This window comes from Emys orbicularis, chromosome 13, assembly GCF_028017835.1.
Source record: "Emys orbicularis isolate rEmyOrb1 chromosome 13, rEmyOrb1.hap1, whole genome shotgun sequence".
Lineage (NCBI taxonomy): Eukaryota > Metazoa > Chordata > Testudines > Emydidae > Emys > Emys orbicularis.
In genome coordinates, this window is record NC_088695.1 from 49,027,673 (window position 1) to 49,045,140 (window position 17,468).

General features: G+C 49.5%; 1 protein-coding gene across 1 annotated transcript in view; it reads right to left on the reverse strand.

The window, feature by feature from the left end:
- Window positions 1-11,910, reverse strand: part of RNF213 (ring finger protein 213) — a 93,596-nt gene extending 81,686 nt beyond the window's left edge. The window contains exons 1-3 of the mRNA XM_065415339.1: window positions 11,844-11,910; window positions 9,288-9,435; window positions 3,224-3,417 (exon numbers count right to left, since the gene is read on the reverse strand). Of these exons, the coding sequence (XP_065271411.1) occupies window positions 3,224-3,417; window positions 9,288-9,396 (303 nt within the window). The 5' untranslated portion in view covers window positions 9,397-9,435; window positions 11,844-11,910. The remainder of the gene's footprint in view (window positions 1-3,223; window positions 3,418-9,287; window positions 9,436-11,843) is intronic.
- Between the last annotated feature and the right edge of the window lie 5,558 nt (window positions 11,911-17,468).

Genomic DNA, 17,468 nt, shown 5'->3' on the forward strand with positions numbered 1-17,468 from the left:
AGGGTAGGCTGAGTAGTACTTTATACTGCAGTGTTTATTTGTAGCTTGCATTTTTAGTTTATGGCATGGGCAATTTTTAATAAAATTATTTCTCTATTTTCTCTACTTGAAACAAGTCCGATTTTCCTCCTGCTACTCCTTATGAACATTATCCGGCGAGTGCGTGAGACTTGGGGGCGGGGAGAAAGCATACCCTCTCCAACTACCACTTCGCTCACCAACATGCGACACTGGAGAAGGAGAGACTGTGCAAGGAATCTGGCACCGCAGTCCCTACAGGAACCAAAGTGACAATGGAAATACGTGTATGCAGTGTTGTTGTAGACATGTCACTCCCACGACTTTATGGCTTATTATGGTAAAACAATCTGTATCCCACTAACACCCCTTTTTATCCTAGGACTACAGGGGTGTTAACAGAGATGGTGTCCCTAGCCTCTGTTTGCCAGAAGCTGGGAATGGGCGACAGGGGATGGATCACTTGATGATCACATGTTCTGTTCATTCCCTCTGGGGCACCTGGCTGGCTGAAGATGGGATACTGGGCTAGATGGACCTTTGGTCTGACCCAGTATGGCCGTTCTTTTGCCAAATGGGTCCGACGGTTCAGGTTCCTCAGTGCCCAAGACTGATGGTGAATAATAGAGCTGAAGGGTCAAGTGCTGAGTAGCTAAGTTAACAATCGACAGCTGAAAGACTCAAAGGGTACGTCTACACTTACTTCCGGGTCCGACGGCAGGCAATCGATGTTCTGGGATCGATTTATCGCGTCTTGTCTAGACGCGATAAATCGATCCCGGAAGTGCTCGCTGTCAACGCCGGTACTCCAGCTCGGCGAGAGGAGTACGCGGCATCGACGGGGGAGCCTGCCTGCAGCGTCTGGACCCACAGTAAGTTCGGACTAAGGTACTTCGAATTCAGCTACGTTATTAACGTAGCTGAATTTGCGTACCTTAGTCCGAAGTGGGGGGGTAGTGTGGACCAGGCCAAAGATAAAGGAAAAGGCTAAAACTCAAAAGAAGAGGAAGAAGTAACAGAATAATAATTCCACATGGTGGTTTGCCCTTTATAGGGCCTAAGCACTATCATGAATATTCATGCTAATGCCCAACCTTCCAGGCCCAAATCTAACTTTCTCACCCACATAATATTGGGGTGCACTTATTCTATAGCCTAACATATCTATACATATTAATCCAATTAGCTCATTCTCAGACCTGTCACTTCTTGCCTGAACTGGTTTATGGTTGTTACTTCCACGTTCCTGCAGTGTTCCCTGTGGTCACTGTTTACCACTGAGTTCCGACTCCTACTCTTCAGTAGACACATCTAAGGGCTTGTCTACATTACGGGCAGTGATCGATCCAGCAGGGGTCGATTTATCGCGTCTAGTCTAGAGTTGACGGGAGAGCGTCAGCCATTGACTTACTGCAGTGAAGACACCGCAGTAAGTGGATCTAAGTACATCGACTTCAGCTACATGAATAACGTAGCTGAAGTTGCGTAACTTAGATACACACACATACACACAGAGTGTAGACCAGACCTACTTCACAATACTTAAGCTAACTTGCTGAAACTAATCATACAAGATACAGACCTCTAGGCTCCTTGCGTTACAGCCAAACATAACAGAGTAAACCAAACAAAATACAATCAAATAAATGAGCAAACCAGTAGCTAATAGGCAGGATATAATAAAGCAAACCAGCAGGCTAGCCCTATGGGCTACACTCCACATTGGATTAATTTCACCCTGCAAGTGTATTGCTCTCTGACCATCACAGAAAGCCCAGGTTTTAAGTGGGCAGTTCACAAGTCTCAGTGAAATTTGTTTAGCTGTTATCATCATATTCACTTATCTACATACAAAAATCACAGTGCTGGAAGTTACAGATTTAAAAACAACAACAAAATCCAAAAACCCAAACACACACTGATCACACCACAATAAAATCAGGGAACGTACTATGCCAGTGGCAAAAATGCATAACTGTAGGTATTTCTGCCAAAATTATATTACAAAATAAGTTCCCTGTTCATCCCTCCACATGTATTCTGGTGTATGACATTTCACACAATGGTTTATTGTCTACTGTTGTGTAAGTATTGTTTGTTGTATAATAATTTTGGGCCAATGTTTACCACATGAATCCCATTCAAAGAACTGGAGCTAAGTTACTATAAAATATTAATTAGAATCTAGAAAAATTCTGATTATGATAGTAGCTGTAAAGTTTCTATGTTCATGAGAGATTTTGTTAACTCACAAAACTGGAAACAGCAGAGGCATGTTGGGTTTTTTTTAAATGTCTTGGGGATCTCAATTAGAATATTCTGGAACTTAATAAAGCTGTCAGTGTTAAAGTCACCATTAAAGAAAGAGGCAGCTTGGAACAATTTTTTTTAAGTCCTCTGCTATAAGTTGTAATAAAAGAGGATTTGAAATCCAAGTAACTCTGAGAATCTGTTTTCCCAAGCATTTAAAGTTTTCAGCAATATGAGAATCGGACATTAAAGGACTTGTCCACATGAGAAAGGTTTTGCTATGCAGTACCAGCACACCCTCCTAGTCCAGATGCAACTTATAGCAGCAAAAGAGTGCTATTGCTGGTATAGCTTCTTACAGCAGTTCCCCGAAGAAAGTAAGCTATACTGGCAAAAGCATTTTTGGCTGGCATAACCATGTCTACCCTAGGGCTGATGTTGGTACACACACGTCAGAAAGATCATATCCCTAAGCAACATTATTATACTGGCCAAGGTTTCTAGTGCAGACCCAGCCTAACGTAGCAGCATTGGCTGGCAAATCCCCTAACAAGCAGATATTGACTTGAGACAGACAGATTTTTAATCCTGAAGCTTTCCTGTATCATTTATTGATTCTATTCTTGCTGGAAACATATTGTTAGGGGAAGCTGTATAATTCAGTATCTCAGCGACATACACGGAGACACCATTTGCTACCAAATTTATTATATTAAAATATGTATCCGATTTCCTTTAAAAAAATGCAATTAGTGGTTCCAGACCAAGAGCAAAAAGCATTAGTAATAGGTGCCTCATTCTGTAAACGAGAGAGAAAGCAGAGGAGTGATTTGCTTGAATCATGCTTCTTGGCACACGGTGTCCTTACCCACTCCAATACTGCAGGGAAATGGGAAGATTCCTCAAGGTCTCCGCACAGTACACAGTCTGAACCAGCGCATTCCGACATACTCACTTTCTTCTTCGAGACACCGCTTTGAGTCCCCAAGCTCTGTGACAGCAGCTCTCCTAGCTTTCCCTGTGTTTCTTTGGTCAGTGGTTGTCCATCAGCAGCTGGCACTGAGAAGGCGCCCTCTACCTTCAGTTCTCTCCCACTCTCCACTTCCCCCTCAGGGACTGGAGCTGGCTTTACATCTCCACTTCCTACAACTGAGAAAAAGTTCTCTATTAATTTTACAGTGAGGAAACAAGGAGACGACAAAATGTAATTCTCAGCCAGAGTGGGGGAAGGAAGAAGGGAAATCACAAATGCTGATTAAATGCATTGACTGAGACATGAACACTGCTTCCACACCCCTTTCTGAAGAGAACACTGGAAATAACCTCAGAAGGGAGGAAAGGAGCAATTCTCAGCCCTAAACCAAGGTTAAGAGAGAAGGGCCAGTGAAAATGACTAAACTGGAAGCCCCACTCTGAGACCACTTGCATCACGTGACCAAAACTGCACAAGCCGTTGAACTTATACTGCAAAAAAGGAGATTAGAGAGGGCTGGTCCTGAAAGTATATTTCAGCCCCAAGGCTGAAATCTCAAAGCATCCCTTCCTCTGTTCAGTGCAGAAATATGCCCTCCTCCTCTGTCAAAAGCATCAGAGTTACAGGGCTGGCTGCACCTTAAAGCTAATAGTTCCAGCATTGTTCCTTAATGACTGAGAGGTGGCTATCTTTCTCCAGCCATTCTTCTCCTTCCTGCCTACATATCAGAGAGCCCCCTACTGAGTTGAAGGAATACATTCATACAGCAGACATCCCAATAACCAGGCCAGCATACAGTATCCATAAATTTTCACAGGGCAGCTCCAAATCTGTCACAGGAGGCACAGGAAGGGGAAAAGGTCCATAAGAAAGTAAGAAAAACATCCGATGAAACATGCCATGATTTGCAATCAAACCAATCTGCGTGTGGATGATAGGGTCAGATACATGGCACAAGAAAACTCTTCAGAGCTATCCTTTGCCCACACTTCTGCCCATACCTGCCATCCCACCACGCAGATGCTGCCACAGCATGAGCGCTGCACATTCCAGGGGAGGAAGTGATTCTGGTAGTGGACAAGTAGTAAATCAATACTGTCACCTATACTGCCAGATACTTGCTTATAGCAGCTGTGTTTCATAGTGCTTTTGTGCTCAGGGTATCATTAACTTGTGTATTTTTCATATTTTTTTTACCTGCCTTTGTTAGCATGTCATTCCAATCATCTTCAATTGCTCTCAACTCCTTCCTTTTCCCTCCAGGAATCCCCCCCCACACACTTTTGGCTTCCCATACGTGCCATGGCTTTATGCAGTATCATCTTGAGTGGTGCATTCACCATTGTATCACAGATGTTACCAGTTTCCTCCTGCATAATCCTCAGGGCAGAATTGTCGAGTGTGAAGTGAACAGGGCCTTGGTGTGCGCACGTGGGTATGAAAGGCAAAGCTGACAAAGCCCAACAGCTTATCTATCCCCACAGAGAGCAGGAAGAACGTAAATAAATCACAAGAGTCAAAGCATAAAATCTCCTCCCCCTCCCCCCAAAAAACAACAACAAGGAAACAAATACAATGCAAAAAAATCTACACGTAAAATGGGGGTTTAAATAAAAAATGTAATATAGAAGGTGGCCTGCAAAGGAGGTGGGATAGAAATCACAGTTGTGTCCTTGTTCGCTTCTTTATGATGCATGAAAGGGGCCCGAAAGGATCTGAGAAATAATTCCACTTGTGTTTTACATGACAAACTCAAGTCCTGTGACTCTGTCTAGGCTGAAAGACTTGTTCTGTAGGGCACCTAGCTCTATAGTAGAGTAAGTATGAACTTAAATCTAATGTATTTTTTAATGACTTTATACTAACAAGTATCAGAGGGGTAGCCGTGTTAGTCTATATCCACAAAAACAACGAGGAGTCCAGTGGAACCTTAAAGGCTAACAGATCTGTTAAGATGCCACCGGACTCCTCGTTGTTTTTATATTAACAGGATCTCAAAAGCAGCTTTGAAGCAGTTTTGTCTTTGGGCTTTGTTAGAGCAAGACGACCTTGTCAAACCATAGGTGATAGTTCGGTAATTTCTTACTGTGGGTTGTGCGGCCCTACGGCCTGACCTGTGCTACAGTTAGGTTGATGTAAAGCAGTTTACATTGACATAACTCTGTAAGTATCTACACTAAAATGCAGTTCCCAACAATGTAACTGGCCCACTATACCGACTTAATAACACCAGCTCCACAAGAGGCACAGCGCCTAGGCTGATGTAGTTAGGTTGACGCAGTGTCAGTGTAGACACTATGTTGCTGACATCCACTGTTGCTGCCTTTCAGAAGACATCCAACAATGCCCCACACTGACAGTTAAATCGGTGCAAGCGCTCCTGGTGAGGACGCGCACTACTGACACAAGGAGTGTAGTGTGGACATGCAAAAGCAATTTAATTACTGTGGGGCTGTAAGTCAACATAACTTAGGTCGACTTAATTTTATAGTGCAGACTTGCCCTAAGTGTCATTGCTGAAATGTGAGGCTTGAATGAGTAAGGGGCACTGACAATTGTGTAGGTCAAAAGGCAACGGGCTATAAGTCAGGTCCAAGGAAGTGTCTAGGCCTTAAGGTCCAGAGACCCATTTGTCAGTCCCTAACTATTAATCCAGATAAGGAGTTGTAACAGTTTTGATGGAGTCATCTCCTGTTGTTTCCCTGCTCTCGCCTGCTCAGAGGAGAAGAAAAGGACTGTGGCCTCCGACACAAGCCGTGGAGAAACGTCCGTTGGAGGGAAGGCCCCAAAAGTGAACCAAAGGTTAAGCGTGATCACGCTCTACCAGGATTGCGCAATGCAGTTGCAATGCGAAGCTGCAATACCCTGATTCACTTGCAAGATCTCAGGCAAGAGCCTGAGAGGTATTAGCAGATCAAATTGCAACCTCAAAAAGTCCAGGTAAATGAGCAAGCAGCGGTCTCAATCTACTTTCTTACTGAATTATTGATTTTAATTGATGCTGTTAATTCCTTGATTAATCCATCTGATCTCCACTGTAACTTCAGTTTAATTATTGCATTGTTTAGTGTTGTAGGGAAGTTCGCTTTACATTTCCCTGTTTGTCTTCTCAGTACAATTCATAAAACATACACTGAATTGGTTTTGTCTCCTCAAATTGCCATGACATCTAAACAACCTTAAAGCAGAAAGATTTGAATGAAAACATTGATAAGCCATTTGGCTCAGGCCTGAATTAAACCCCATTACTATTTGACACGATGATGATAGCCAGACAACTAGTGCAGAGGTGAGATACATTTGCTACGGCCTGAAAGCGGAGCAGTTGAGAGAAGGGATTTTCAATTAGACTGCTCAAAACAGTGTGTGTTTTATTAGCACCTATTTAACTTCAGTGATTATTTAACATTTGGAAAAGGTAGCTGCTTAAAGATTCAGCACCTGCCGCCCATTCAGTGTAAGGCAGGCCTCCACAACACGCGGCCCACCTGGGCTCACTGGGCGGCCCACGGGCAAGCGGCGGGGTGGGGCTGATGGGTTCGCCCCCTGCCCAGGGGGGCCCCGCCTCACAGCCCCGCATGCCCGGGCCGCACTCCAACCGCCAGAACCGCACGTCTCCGTCTCCCGCTCCCTCCGCCTGGCGTACAACGGGTGCGTCACTTCCGGGGCCCGCTGAGGCGGGAAGCACTGGGCACGAGGCAGAGCCGGTAAGTGTCGAGCGAGGGGAGGGGCACCCGGCCTGGGCTTGAGCTGCAGCTCGGGGGGGGGGGGGGGAGGGAGAACTGGGCCGAGACACCCCCCCCAAAAACCCCCTTCGGTTGGGGGCGGGGTGGCTACTGCGCTGGTTGGTCCCCGGGGGGGGGGGGGCACCTGTCCTGCCCCCACTGCTGCCCGCTTCCCTGGTCCAGGGACCTTCCCCCCACACACACACCCCCAGGCTCCCTGCGGCCCCTGTGTTTGTGTGTTGGACAGTCACATCCAATCCCTTCACACTGCCCCCCTTCCCCCTCCCCTTAGTTCATAGCCCCAGAAAATCCCTTCAAACTGTCCCCCTTTTCCCCTCCCCTTATTTCATGGGGGGGATGACAAGCCGAGCGGGTGGGCGGGCAGTGGCGGCGAGGCTTTATACTTGGGGAGGGGGGTGAGGAGGCGAGCGGCAAGTCGGTGGCTGGAGGGGGGTTGTTTCCGCAGGGCCGGGCGGCGCTGGGGCAGGGGATGTGTTTTGGGAGGACCGGGGGGTTTCGGCCCTCAGCTGTTTTCTTTGGAGTAATATGGCCCTCGCCGCTTTACGAGTTGTGCAGGCCAAGGCATTAGAGCTCTTTGCGTACTCCTGCCAAACCAATGAAGAACAGCCTTGACACTCCAGATATTTCTAAAGTAAAAAGCAATCAGGAAATTTCAGAAATAAAAACAAAAGAACATAAGAACGGCCATACTGGGTCAGACCAATGGATCATCTAGCCCAGAATCCTGTCTTCCAACAATGGCCAATGCCAGGTGCTTCGGAGGGAATAAACAGAGCAGGTAATCATCAAGTGATCCATCCCCTGTCGCCCAGTCCCAGCTTCTGGCACGAATGTTTCAGGCCTCCTCTATCAATCTTAAAGCAGGAAACAGCAAAAACCCAATTACAAAAAAAAAATCCTTTGTTTGCACAGTGCCCAACACAACACGCATCTAAGGGTGCTACTGCAGTAAAAAGTAACAATAATAATGACATCTATAAGGCAGAGACAAGGCAGGCAACTGGATTCTCACCCTGCCCATTGTCAGGTGGAGGATTCCCAGCGTTGGGGAACAGGTCCCAGCCACACACCTCTGCACAGACTCCAACCCTCTCTCCAGGAGATCAGAGGTAACCCTTGGAACAAGTACCATGTTTTACAAAAGCACAACACTTTTATCCAACCCAGCAAAGCCAGGAGCAGACCCAGGTCAGGATCTCTAGCAGGGGTTACACAAACTCCCTTGCCCTGATACAGTACGCAGCCCGCCCCTACCCCCACACCTAGCCAGACATGCACAAACTCTCTGCCTTGTGTCGATGCAACCGCACCACCCTTGGGTCAGTCCAACCTGTCTGTGCCCTCTGTTGCTTGCTGCTTGGTATCAGCTGGCCTGGAATCTCCAGCCTGTGCGTCCTTAACAGTCTCCTTTTGTCTCTCCTCCAAGCAGCTCCTAGTTCAGCTCTGCCTGCCTCCATCCCGGTGTCTCTCTGCCCCAGCTCAGCACTGCTACTTTTCCCGCTGCTCTTTCTTTGTTCTCTCTACAAGTCTTCCCAGTTCCTGGGCTTGTCCGGCCCCACCTCCCTCCCTCCTCCACCTGCTCATTGGCTCAAACCCTCCCAGGTGGTCCACAGTTATGTCTGTGTCCTTGTTCTGGAGTGGCACTCAACCCCCAGCCAATCTGGTTTGTGCAGCAATGGGGGGAGGTCACCTCAGGGCCGTGCCCCCCTCCCCCCCCCCCCCCACTCTGTACTTCTCTTGCTTTGGGGCCAGGACCAGGTTCTTCCAGTAGGGATCCCCCCCACCATGTGAGCCACCCCACCAGTGGAAGCCCAGTGACTTCTTTCAGCCCTGCCTCCTAGCTACTAGGACTAGGATAAAAAGAACAGGAGTACTTGTGGCACCTTAGAGACTAACAAATTTATAAATTTGTTAGTCTCTAAGGTGCCACAAGTACTCCTGTTCTTTTTGCGGATACAGACTAACACGGCTGCTACTCTGAAACTAGGACTAGGATGTTCTCACCCCTCCCTGTTTGGTGGCTTGGGCTCAAAGTGGCAAGGCCTGAGCATGTTCCAGTGGACCCCACCTTCTCTGATCTATCTGCCAACTCTGCTCAGATCTGGTATACCAACCATATGGGGTACGGGATCCCACAGGCAATGTCTGATTCGGGGACCCAGGCTACATCCAGTTTAGAGCACCTCTGCTGCTTAAGTACTATTTGCATGTCATCATGTGTACATGTCAAATAACTTTGCTTCTTTGCAATATCCTACAGTCAGCCAAGCAGTAAACCCAAGTTACCCCCATCCTCCTACCTTTTTCTTTACTCTGTGTGCTGATGTGGGGGACCAGCCTGAACCCACAGCTGCTGCAGAAGTTGGGAGAAGCATCTTGAGAAATGTAGTCACATTTAGGGCACTTCATACCCGCACACTGCTGCCTCAGGGAAAAGTTTTATGCCACCTATTTCAAGCAGGAAGAGAGACACACACAAATGGTTAAGAGAGACAGCAAAACATTGATTCATTATTAGTGACCCTGGGCCCTTGCTAAATTTCACCCTCAGGACACTGAGAAAATGTGAAAGCAACAGAGGTCAGATAGGCAATGTTTCAAGGCCTCACAAACCATTACTTGGGCATAAAATGAAACAATCTCCCTGCTTCCCACACCTCACAAGCAACAGAGACTTCAGTTGTTAAGCTCATTTATTTAAAAAAGCAAGTGCAAATATTTCAAGCAAAATAAATGAATGAAAACTGTTTTAAGAGCCTAAATCATTCCCAGAATGTGTGCCTACAGACTTAACAAAAATACAGATTTGTAAAATGTAACCCACTATTTCCTTTCCTTTCCTTTGTGTGCATGTGGTAACAAGACAATTGTGCACAAAACAAACAAACTGCAAAACACACACAGCTTCCTCCCCCCAACCGCTTTCCCCTTCACTTTGCTTATTTGCTTTGGTGACATTTGCTGTAGAGTCGGTTTTGCCTGTTTACATTATTTTTGCAAAACAGTAACATGGGAGAGAAACATGTTCTAAAAGCTAGGAAATGCAATTATAAAACCACAAAAACTGACAGGAAACTCTGGGCTGAAGCTAATTTTTATACTTTTTTTTTATTTAAAGAAGAAGAAAAAAAATCATTAGAAACCACACTGATGGAGTCACTTTTTCAGGGAGCTGTGGGCCCCACCACTACTGAGATTTGAATCTGGTATACCCTCTTTCTGGAGGATCACAGTTAAAGAAGGCTCTGACTAAAAAGGGGATAAGAAAGTATCCAAACTGCACAGTTGCTTACTGTATTCATTGGTTGCCTCTTGCCTTAGTAAGAGCCAGATTTTCAAAGATGCTCGGCACCCAGCATCTCCGTTTATTTTAGTGGCTAAAGGAGAGCTTTCAGAGTAGCAGCCGTGTTAGTCTGTATCCGCAAAAATAACAGGAGTACTTGTGGCACCTTAGAGACTAACAAATTTATTAGAGCATAAGCTTTCGTGGGCTACAACCCACTTTTTCGGATGCATCCGAAAAAGTGGGTTGTAGCCCACGAAAGCTTATGCTCTAATAAATTTGTTAGTCTCTAAGGTGCCACAAGTACTCCTGTTAAAGGAGAGCTGAATTCTTAAATTGAAAATCCAGCCCTAAATTCTTTGGAGTGGGGACTAGCTTGTTGTCCTGTGTGTGTACAGCACCCAGCACCAGGGGACTGGGGCTTCGGGCATATTACTGTGCTGCAAATAATAAAGCAGAAGAAGAATGATCACCCCAAGCGTGGCCTAAACTGTGGACAAAGGAACTTGGCACGAGGCATGTAGGCGGCAGGCTGCACCGGGGAGGCCCCGAGGTGGGAGGGTGGGACGACAGGGCAGGTACACGCTGGAACGAGGAGGGATGCACGCAGGGGAAGGCCAGGGCCATGACACTTGGCCAAGGGGCCACAACACCTGCCCAGGCCAGGCTGAGTTACAAAGGGCCCCCCCAGCTGAGACTCCCCCAGCCCAGGGCAGCAGGGTCACCGTGTGCACACTGCCAGCGCCCCTCTAGGCAGGGGAGTGGGAGTGGGCCCCCCAGGAGAGGGCCCCCAGCCAGCCCTGCATAGAGGAGGGAGCCCCCCTCAGCCCCCCATGGGATGCGCCGCCCCCACGCCTCACGAGCCCCTTACCTGCAGCCTCTCCTGCCTGAGGGGATGGGGAGGGGCGGCAAGGGGCGGGGCCAGCATGCAGATCGGCTCACAGCCCCTCCCGCGCCCGCCAAGCACATCAAGAGAGCTTCCTCCCTATCCCCGAGAGCCCATGCTAATGAGCTCCGCCGTTCGGCCAATGGCAAGGCAGGGAACGCTCGCAGTATGCAAATTAATCCCCCAGGAAAGCGCGAAGCGGAAGGAGTCATTTCCGGACTACAAGTCCCAGGGTGCAGCGGATTGTGATTGATCGCAGCTGCCCCCAGCCGCCTGGCCTGGGGGATGAAGGGGCAACCGCGGAGCCCGCCCCTGCCCGCGGGAGAGCAGCGGCCGGACCCTGCCGCTCCCCGCAGCCCGGCCACGCCCCCGCTAGGCGCATCGCCCAGCCCCGCCCGCTGGGCAGGGGAGCCCCGGGGTGCACGCAGCGCCCCCCATAGCCGGGCCCGTCCTGGCCGTGCAGGGGGGCGGGGGCCCACCCCAGCCGGGCCCCTGGCGAGGCAGCGGAGTGGGGGCGGGTCCGTGCCCTCTGCAAAGCCCCCCCAGCCAGTCATAGCCCCCCACGAGCGCCGCCAGCTCCCGGGGCTGGAACCGCGGCGTCGGGCTGCTCCCCCCGGGCTCCTGCACCCCCAGTGCTGAGCCCGGCCGAGCTCCCGGGGGGCCGAGCCCCGAGCTGGGGCCGCTCACCTGAGCTCCGCGCCGGCTGCCGCTGCCCACGGACCCGGCAAAGTTTCTGTTTCTGCGAGTGGGCGTCGCTGGAGAGCCGGCGAGTTTCGCTTTCTAAACGTCACCCCGGGACAGCCCCTGGCGGCCGGTGGGCCCCTGCCCCGTCCCGCCCGAAGGGCTCGGACCCGCTCCCCGCTCGGGCTGGGCGTCCCGGGCTGCCAGGGACAGCAACACGCGCCCTTGGGCAGCGCAAAGGGCCGGGCGGAGCTGGCTCCCCAGGGCGCTGCTGCTACAGCGCGGGTGGGAAAAGGTCCCTTCGCACCACAGCGCAGCGGCTCCTTCCCAGAAGCAGCTGCACTAACAGGGCAGGTCAGAGCGGGCTGGACACAAGGAGCCCCCCTGCCTGTCTCGCTGAGTGTCTAGCCCCAGGAGGAGAGACGGGGTCGGGGCTACTATTGTTATAACCGTGCAACAGTCCCGGACAGAAAGGCGATGCTGTGCCCAGGGCCTAGACGCACGATTGGAAGTGAGGGGGTCGGTCCCACAGCAGGCACTGTGTATTTATGTATTGTCCAAGGCCCTGAGCCTGCTAACACTTGTGTATGAGACAAAGGGGGTGAGGTAATAGCTTTTATTGGGCCAATTTCTGTCCACACAGAGCTCTGCTCCAGGCCTGGAAAAGGGAGTGGGAGTATATCTACACTTAAATCACTACAGTGGTGCAGCCACAGCATTTCAGTGTAGACACTGGATGCCTACAAGAGGGCATCTCCCGTCAGCATAGACCAGTGGTTCTCCACCAGGGGTTCATGTACCCCTGGGGGTACGCACAGATCTGCCAAGGGGTGCATCGGCTTATCTAGATATCTGCCTAGCTACAACAAGCTACATGAAAAGCACTAGCAAAGTCGATACAAACTGAAATTTTATACGATTTGTTTATACTGCTCTATATACTACACACTGAAATGTAAGTACATTTATATTTCAGTTGATTTATTTTATAACTGAATGGTAAAAATGAGAAAGTCAGTAGTTTTTCACTAATAGTGCGCTGTGACACTTTTGTATTTTTGTGTCTGATTTTGTAAGCAAGTAGTTTTTAAGTGAGGTGAAACCTGGGGGTACACAAGACAAACCAGACTCCGGAAAGGGGTACCGTAGTCTGGAAAGGTTGAGAGCCACTGACACAGATATGCAAACTAGATACAATCAATTTAGGCTTGAATAGAGACTGGGAATGGCTGAGCCATTACAAACATTGAATCTATCTCCCCATGTAAGTATTCTCGCATTTCTTATCAAACAATCTGTACTGGGCTATCTTGATTATCACTTCAAAAGTTTTTTCTCTCAGAGTTGGTAAGACAACTCCCACCTTTTCATGCTCTCTGTATGTGGATATATATCTCCTCAATATATGTTCCATTCTATGCATCCGAAGAAGTGGGCTGTAGCCCACGAAAGCTTATGCTCAAATAAATTTGTTAGTCTCTAAGGTGCCACAAGTACTCCTGTTCTTTTTGCGGATACAGACTAACACGGCTGCTACTCTGCCACCTGACATAGATAACCCACCTCCCCAGGGGGGGTTCGCGCAGTCCAGATACATCTGTCAGGGCAGGTCTACACTTCAAATGTGCAGCAGCACAAAGGCACCGGTGCAGCTGCGCTGCAGGGCTTCAGTGAAGACGCTAGTTAATCAACCTTTTTAAGAGGTGATTGCTAGGTCCGCAGAAGAAGCCGTCCTGTCGACATAGTGCTGTCCACACCGGGGGTTAGGTCAGTACAACGGCATCACTCAGAGGTGTGGACTTTTCACATCCCTGCGCAACAGAGCGATACCACTGTATGTTTATAATATAGAACTGGCCTCGGGTGTGTGGATTTACCCCTGAGAGATATCGTTCTACCCATGTAAGTCCCTACTGTAGACCAGGCCTCGGAGTGTCATAGCTGCTGCAACAGGTTGTTTAGCATAAGTGGTTAGCAGAAATGACCCGTTAACACCTCTGCAGTCATAGAACAGTGGGGGGGGGGGGGAGGATAATGGGTTGCAGATTATTGTAATAAGGCTAAGCCATAAATCCAGTGTCTTCCCTGCTCTGCCACAGGTTTTGTGTGTGACCTTGGACCTCCCTGTGTCTCAGTTTCCCATCTGTAAACTGAAGGGTGGTGTGATAAGTGCATTAAAGACTGAAAAGCTTTGAGATCTTCGGGTGCATGAGACTAAAGGTTTGGAATAGTTTCTTGGTCACACCTTGGTCAGGCTGCACATCTGTGCTAGTTTGAGTAAAGCATCATTTGTGATGTAGATGTACTCATAGAGGCGTCTCCATATCTCCCAGGCCAGGCCCTGCCTTCTGGCATCCTACCCATTCCTGCTGCATGGCCCTGACCTTCCGCAGTGTCTAGCTGCATTTGCCTGGGGGAGGAGAGAGCTGATTTCTTTCTTTTATCACCTCCCTTCTCTCTGTCTGGAATGCAGCTCATGCCAGCCTACGCTTGCTCGCAGGCACATCTAGTTTGCCATCTCTGGGAGTGGCAGAAAACAATATATAACCAGGGGGCACACTGTGGGGAATGGTTCTGAGACCCCCTTTCCCTGCTGGAGGTGTGTTAATTTATAGCTGGTACAGTTGGGTGCATCTAACAGCCAGACACCCCCAAAATTCCTCTCCCCTAGAAATATCCATAAAAACAACCCCCACTGCAGGCAGATACAGCCAGTCCCATTCTGCCTCTGCAGCCCTTGGGGAACAGGGAAAGCTTCTGCAAAATCCTTCCCCAGGGGAGGGAGAAATGAAAGCAGTTCTCACCAGGGGGCGCCCCTGAGACTTACAACTCACTCTGCTTTCAGTTTCATTTCTCTGCTGCCTGGTCAGGCAGTGCTGTGTGCAGGGGTTTATAGGCATGTCGGTCCCAGGATATGAGAGGGACAAGATGCGGGAGGTCCTATCTTTTATTGGACCAACTCCTGTCGGTGAGAGAGAGAAGCGTTGGAGCCACACAGAGCTCTTCTCCAGGTCTGGGCAAGGTCCTCCAAGCGTCACAGCAAATGTGGTGTCTCTCATCCGGTGCACTAAAGACCCCAATAACAAGGGCGGGGGTGAAACCAGACACTCACAATGCTCTCGAATGAGCTCAGGCAGGAAAATGATAAAAGACAGGAGGGGGGACACTTTCCACACAGCGATCTCTCTATACCTAACTTATCAGTCCTTAGGCTCCCTAAGCGAGTCAGGGGCCAGAGTAGAATTAACCTGTGGCTAGAGCTCTGGAAATAGTCCCCCCAGTTAAGCTCCAGTCCTGGGGTTCAGGTCCCTCCGACCTGTCTGTACACCCCTCTTCCTTACACTCGAGTGCCCAGGCCCTCGACTTCTGGACACAGTGCACACAGATTTGCTGCCTCCATGGAAGCAGCGTCCCGCAGTTCACTCGCTTTGCCTCTGCTCAACACTCTCCTTAGCACCAGGCACTTAGCTGCTATACACGTTTCTCTGACAAAGCTTAAGACAGAGAGTCAAATAGAAGCGAGTCTAAGGATTGAAAACGCCTGGTTACAGATAAAAGAAAAATCTAAACTGCAATCTAGAGCCGCTACTTATGACTGAGTTCCTTTCCCGTCTAATGAAGTAATTCTCACCCAATGGGCAGTCCTCCATACAGCACTTGGCCAGTCGAGAGAGCTGGCATCCACGTTTCTTAAGACACCCACCCTGGCAGAGTGTCCCCTCCATAATGGATGTCATCTGTGGCCTTCTGTATTCTGTTATTCAGTTCCAGACCTTTTGTCTCTTTTCCTAACCTGGGGCATTTTGTCACCTTCCGTTTGCCCCAATGTTCCCCCTTTTTGTGCTCTGTAAAGGGCCTGAGCCTGCCCCTTGTCTAGACTGTAAAAGCTTGGCTGGGCTGAGAGATGTCAGTTGTTCTCCCTCGTCACTGAGTTCGCTCCCAGAACCACCTCAGCCTAGGTGAGCAGTTTCACCTCCAGCAGCTTTGGAGCACATCCCCCCACATTCCATCACTCCTACAATATTTTCCATCCATACTTCCCCCAATAACCACGACAACCAGCGCGTTCTTAGCTTTCGGCACAGACTGCACATGGCCCCCTTCGCGGAACTAGCGATCACAGGGGAGACATGCCATGTCTAGGCAAGTCCCGGGGTATAGACTCGTAACTGTGTACCCTCCATCTCTTGCCGGTATAGGGCTCCTGAATCAGAGGCAGTGCCTGGGGTTTAGTCATTCCTGCAAATCGAAAAGAGAAACCATTTCTCAAAGGAATGGAAGAGCCACAGACTGAGTCACTGGTAATCGCACAGTTTTACTGTTCATGGTACAGAGCGTTCCCCTTGGAAACACACCCTCCGTAAAGGAAGAGCAGAGCAGATGCTAGTTCAGAAAGGTTTCATCCTCTGTAAGCAGTGGGCCTGACTCCCCACTGCTGAGTTTTGTAATTTACAACTGATCCATGGCACCGCACATGCAACTGCTGGTTGGAGTGGAGAATTCTGATTCGGCGGCATCGCACACCTGCTTTGCACAAGTGCCAATGACAGCACCGGGTGCCAGGTTGGGGGAATCAGGTGAGTGTCCAGAGACGGGTCAGTGTATAACAAAAGCTTTGAACTGCACAGCAGCAAAATAGTCCAGCTGCCCCCTCTCCAGCCACACTCTCCGGTAGCCAGAGGCAGAGAGGTCGGTGCCCCAGAGACTGTAGCCAAGTCTGGCACAGGAACAGATCTGCCCTGGGGCAACCATAGCTGGTACAGACCTCCTTGATGGATACTGGAGTAGAGCGCTAGACTTATCCCTGGCTAACGACTTTTCTTTTGAAATGGGGAGGAGAGGGGCATGGGGGGGACAGGGGGAGTTCAGCTGAGAGGGAAGGAGGATTGTGCACCCAGCCAGGGTGTAACTGTTTTCATTGCATTATGTGTATTTCACGGGGGGCAGCTGCACCCAATCAGGACCCGGGGCAGGAGGAAGCAAGTTCAGCTCTGCAAAACTAAAGCCATCCCATCCCTCCCCCTCCCCCCTCCCATAGCTCCATTGTCCTTCAGACCCGAGTCCCCAGCACTTGGGCTGCCTGCAGGCTGGGAAAGGGAGGGAAAGCTGCACCCACGGGAGAGGCCAGAATGAGACAAATGTTAACTGGGCTCCTCCGGCTTGTACGTGCCCAGAGGCTCCTTGGGCTTGGCTCGTTCCGGACTGGGGAAGAACAATAAGAAGTGACCGACTCTCCCCAATGCACCACAATTCACCCCCAGAGCATTGTGCAGAGCGGTGCCCCTCCACCTCCTTCCTTACACAGGGACTGGAATAGTTAACAATGGGGACATTTAAATTATCCTCCGGGCTGAGCAGAGCAGTTCACCTCTCAGAGCTAGTGTTCCAGGCTCTTTGCAGATTCAGTTACAAATGTGAAATTAACGTGAGGTTTTCCCCCAACCGTAGCAGCTAGAGACTTGCTTCTTTTCAAAGGAAATCAGATTCTGAAGCATTAGATAGCAGCTTCAAAGCCGCGCTAGTGCAGCATACCAGCGTCCCAGCTCAGCCCCAACACCGGTGGGCTGAACGCGGCAGCTTTATAGAAAAATCCTAAACCAAGAGGTCTAGGTTACAAATGAAATTCTCAAA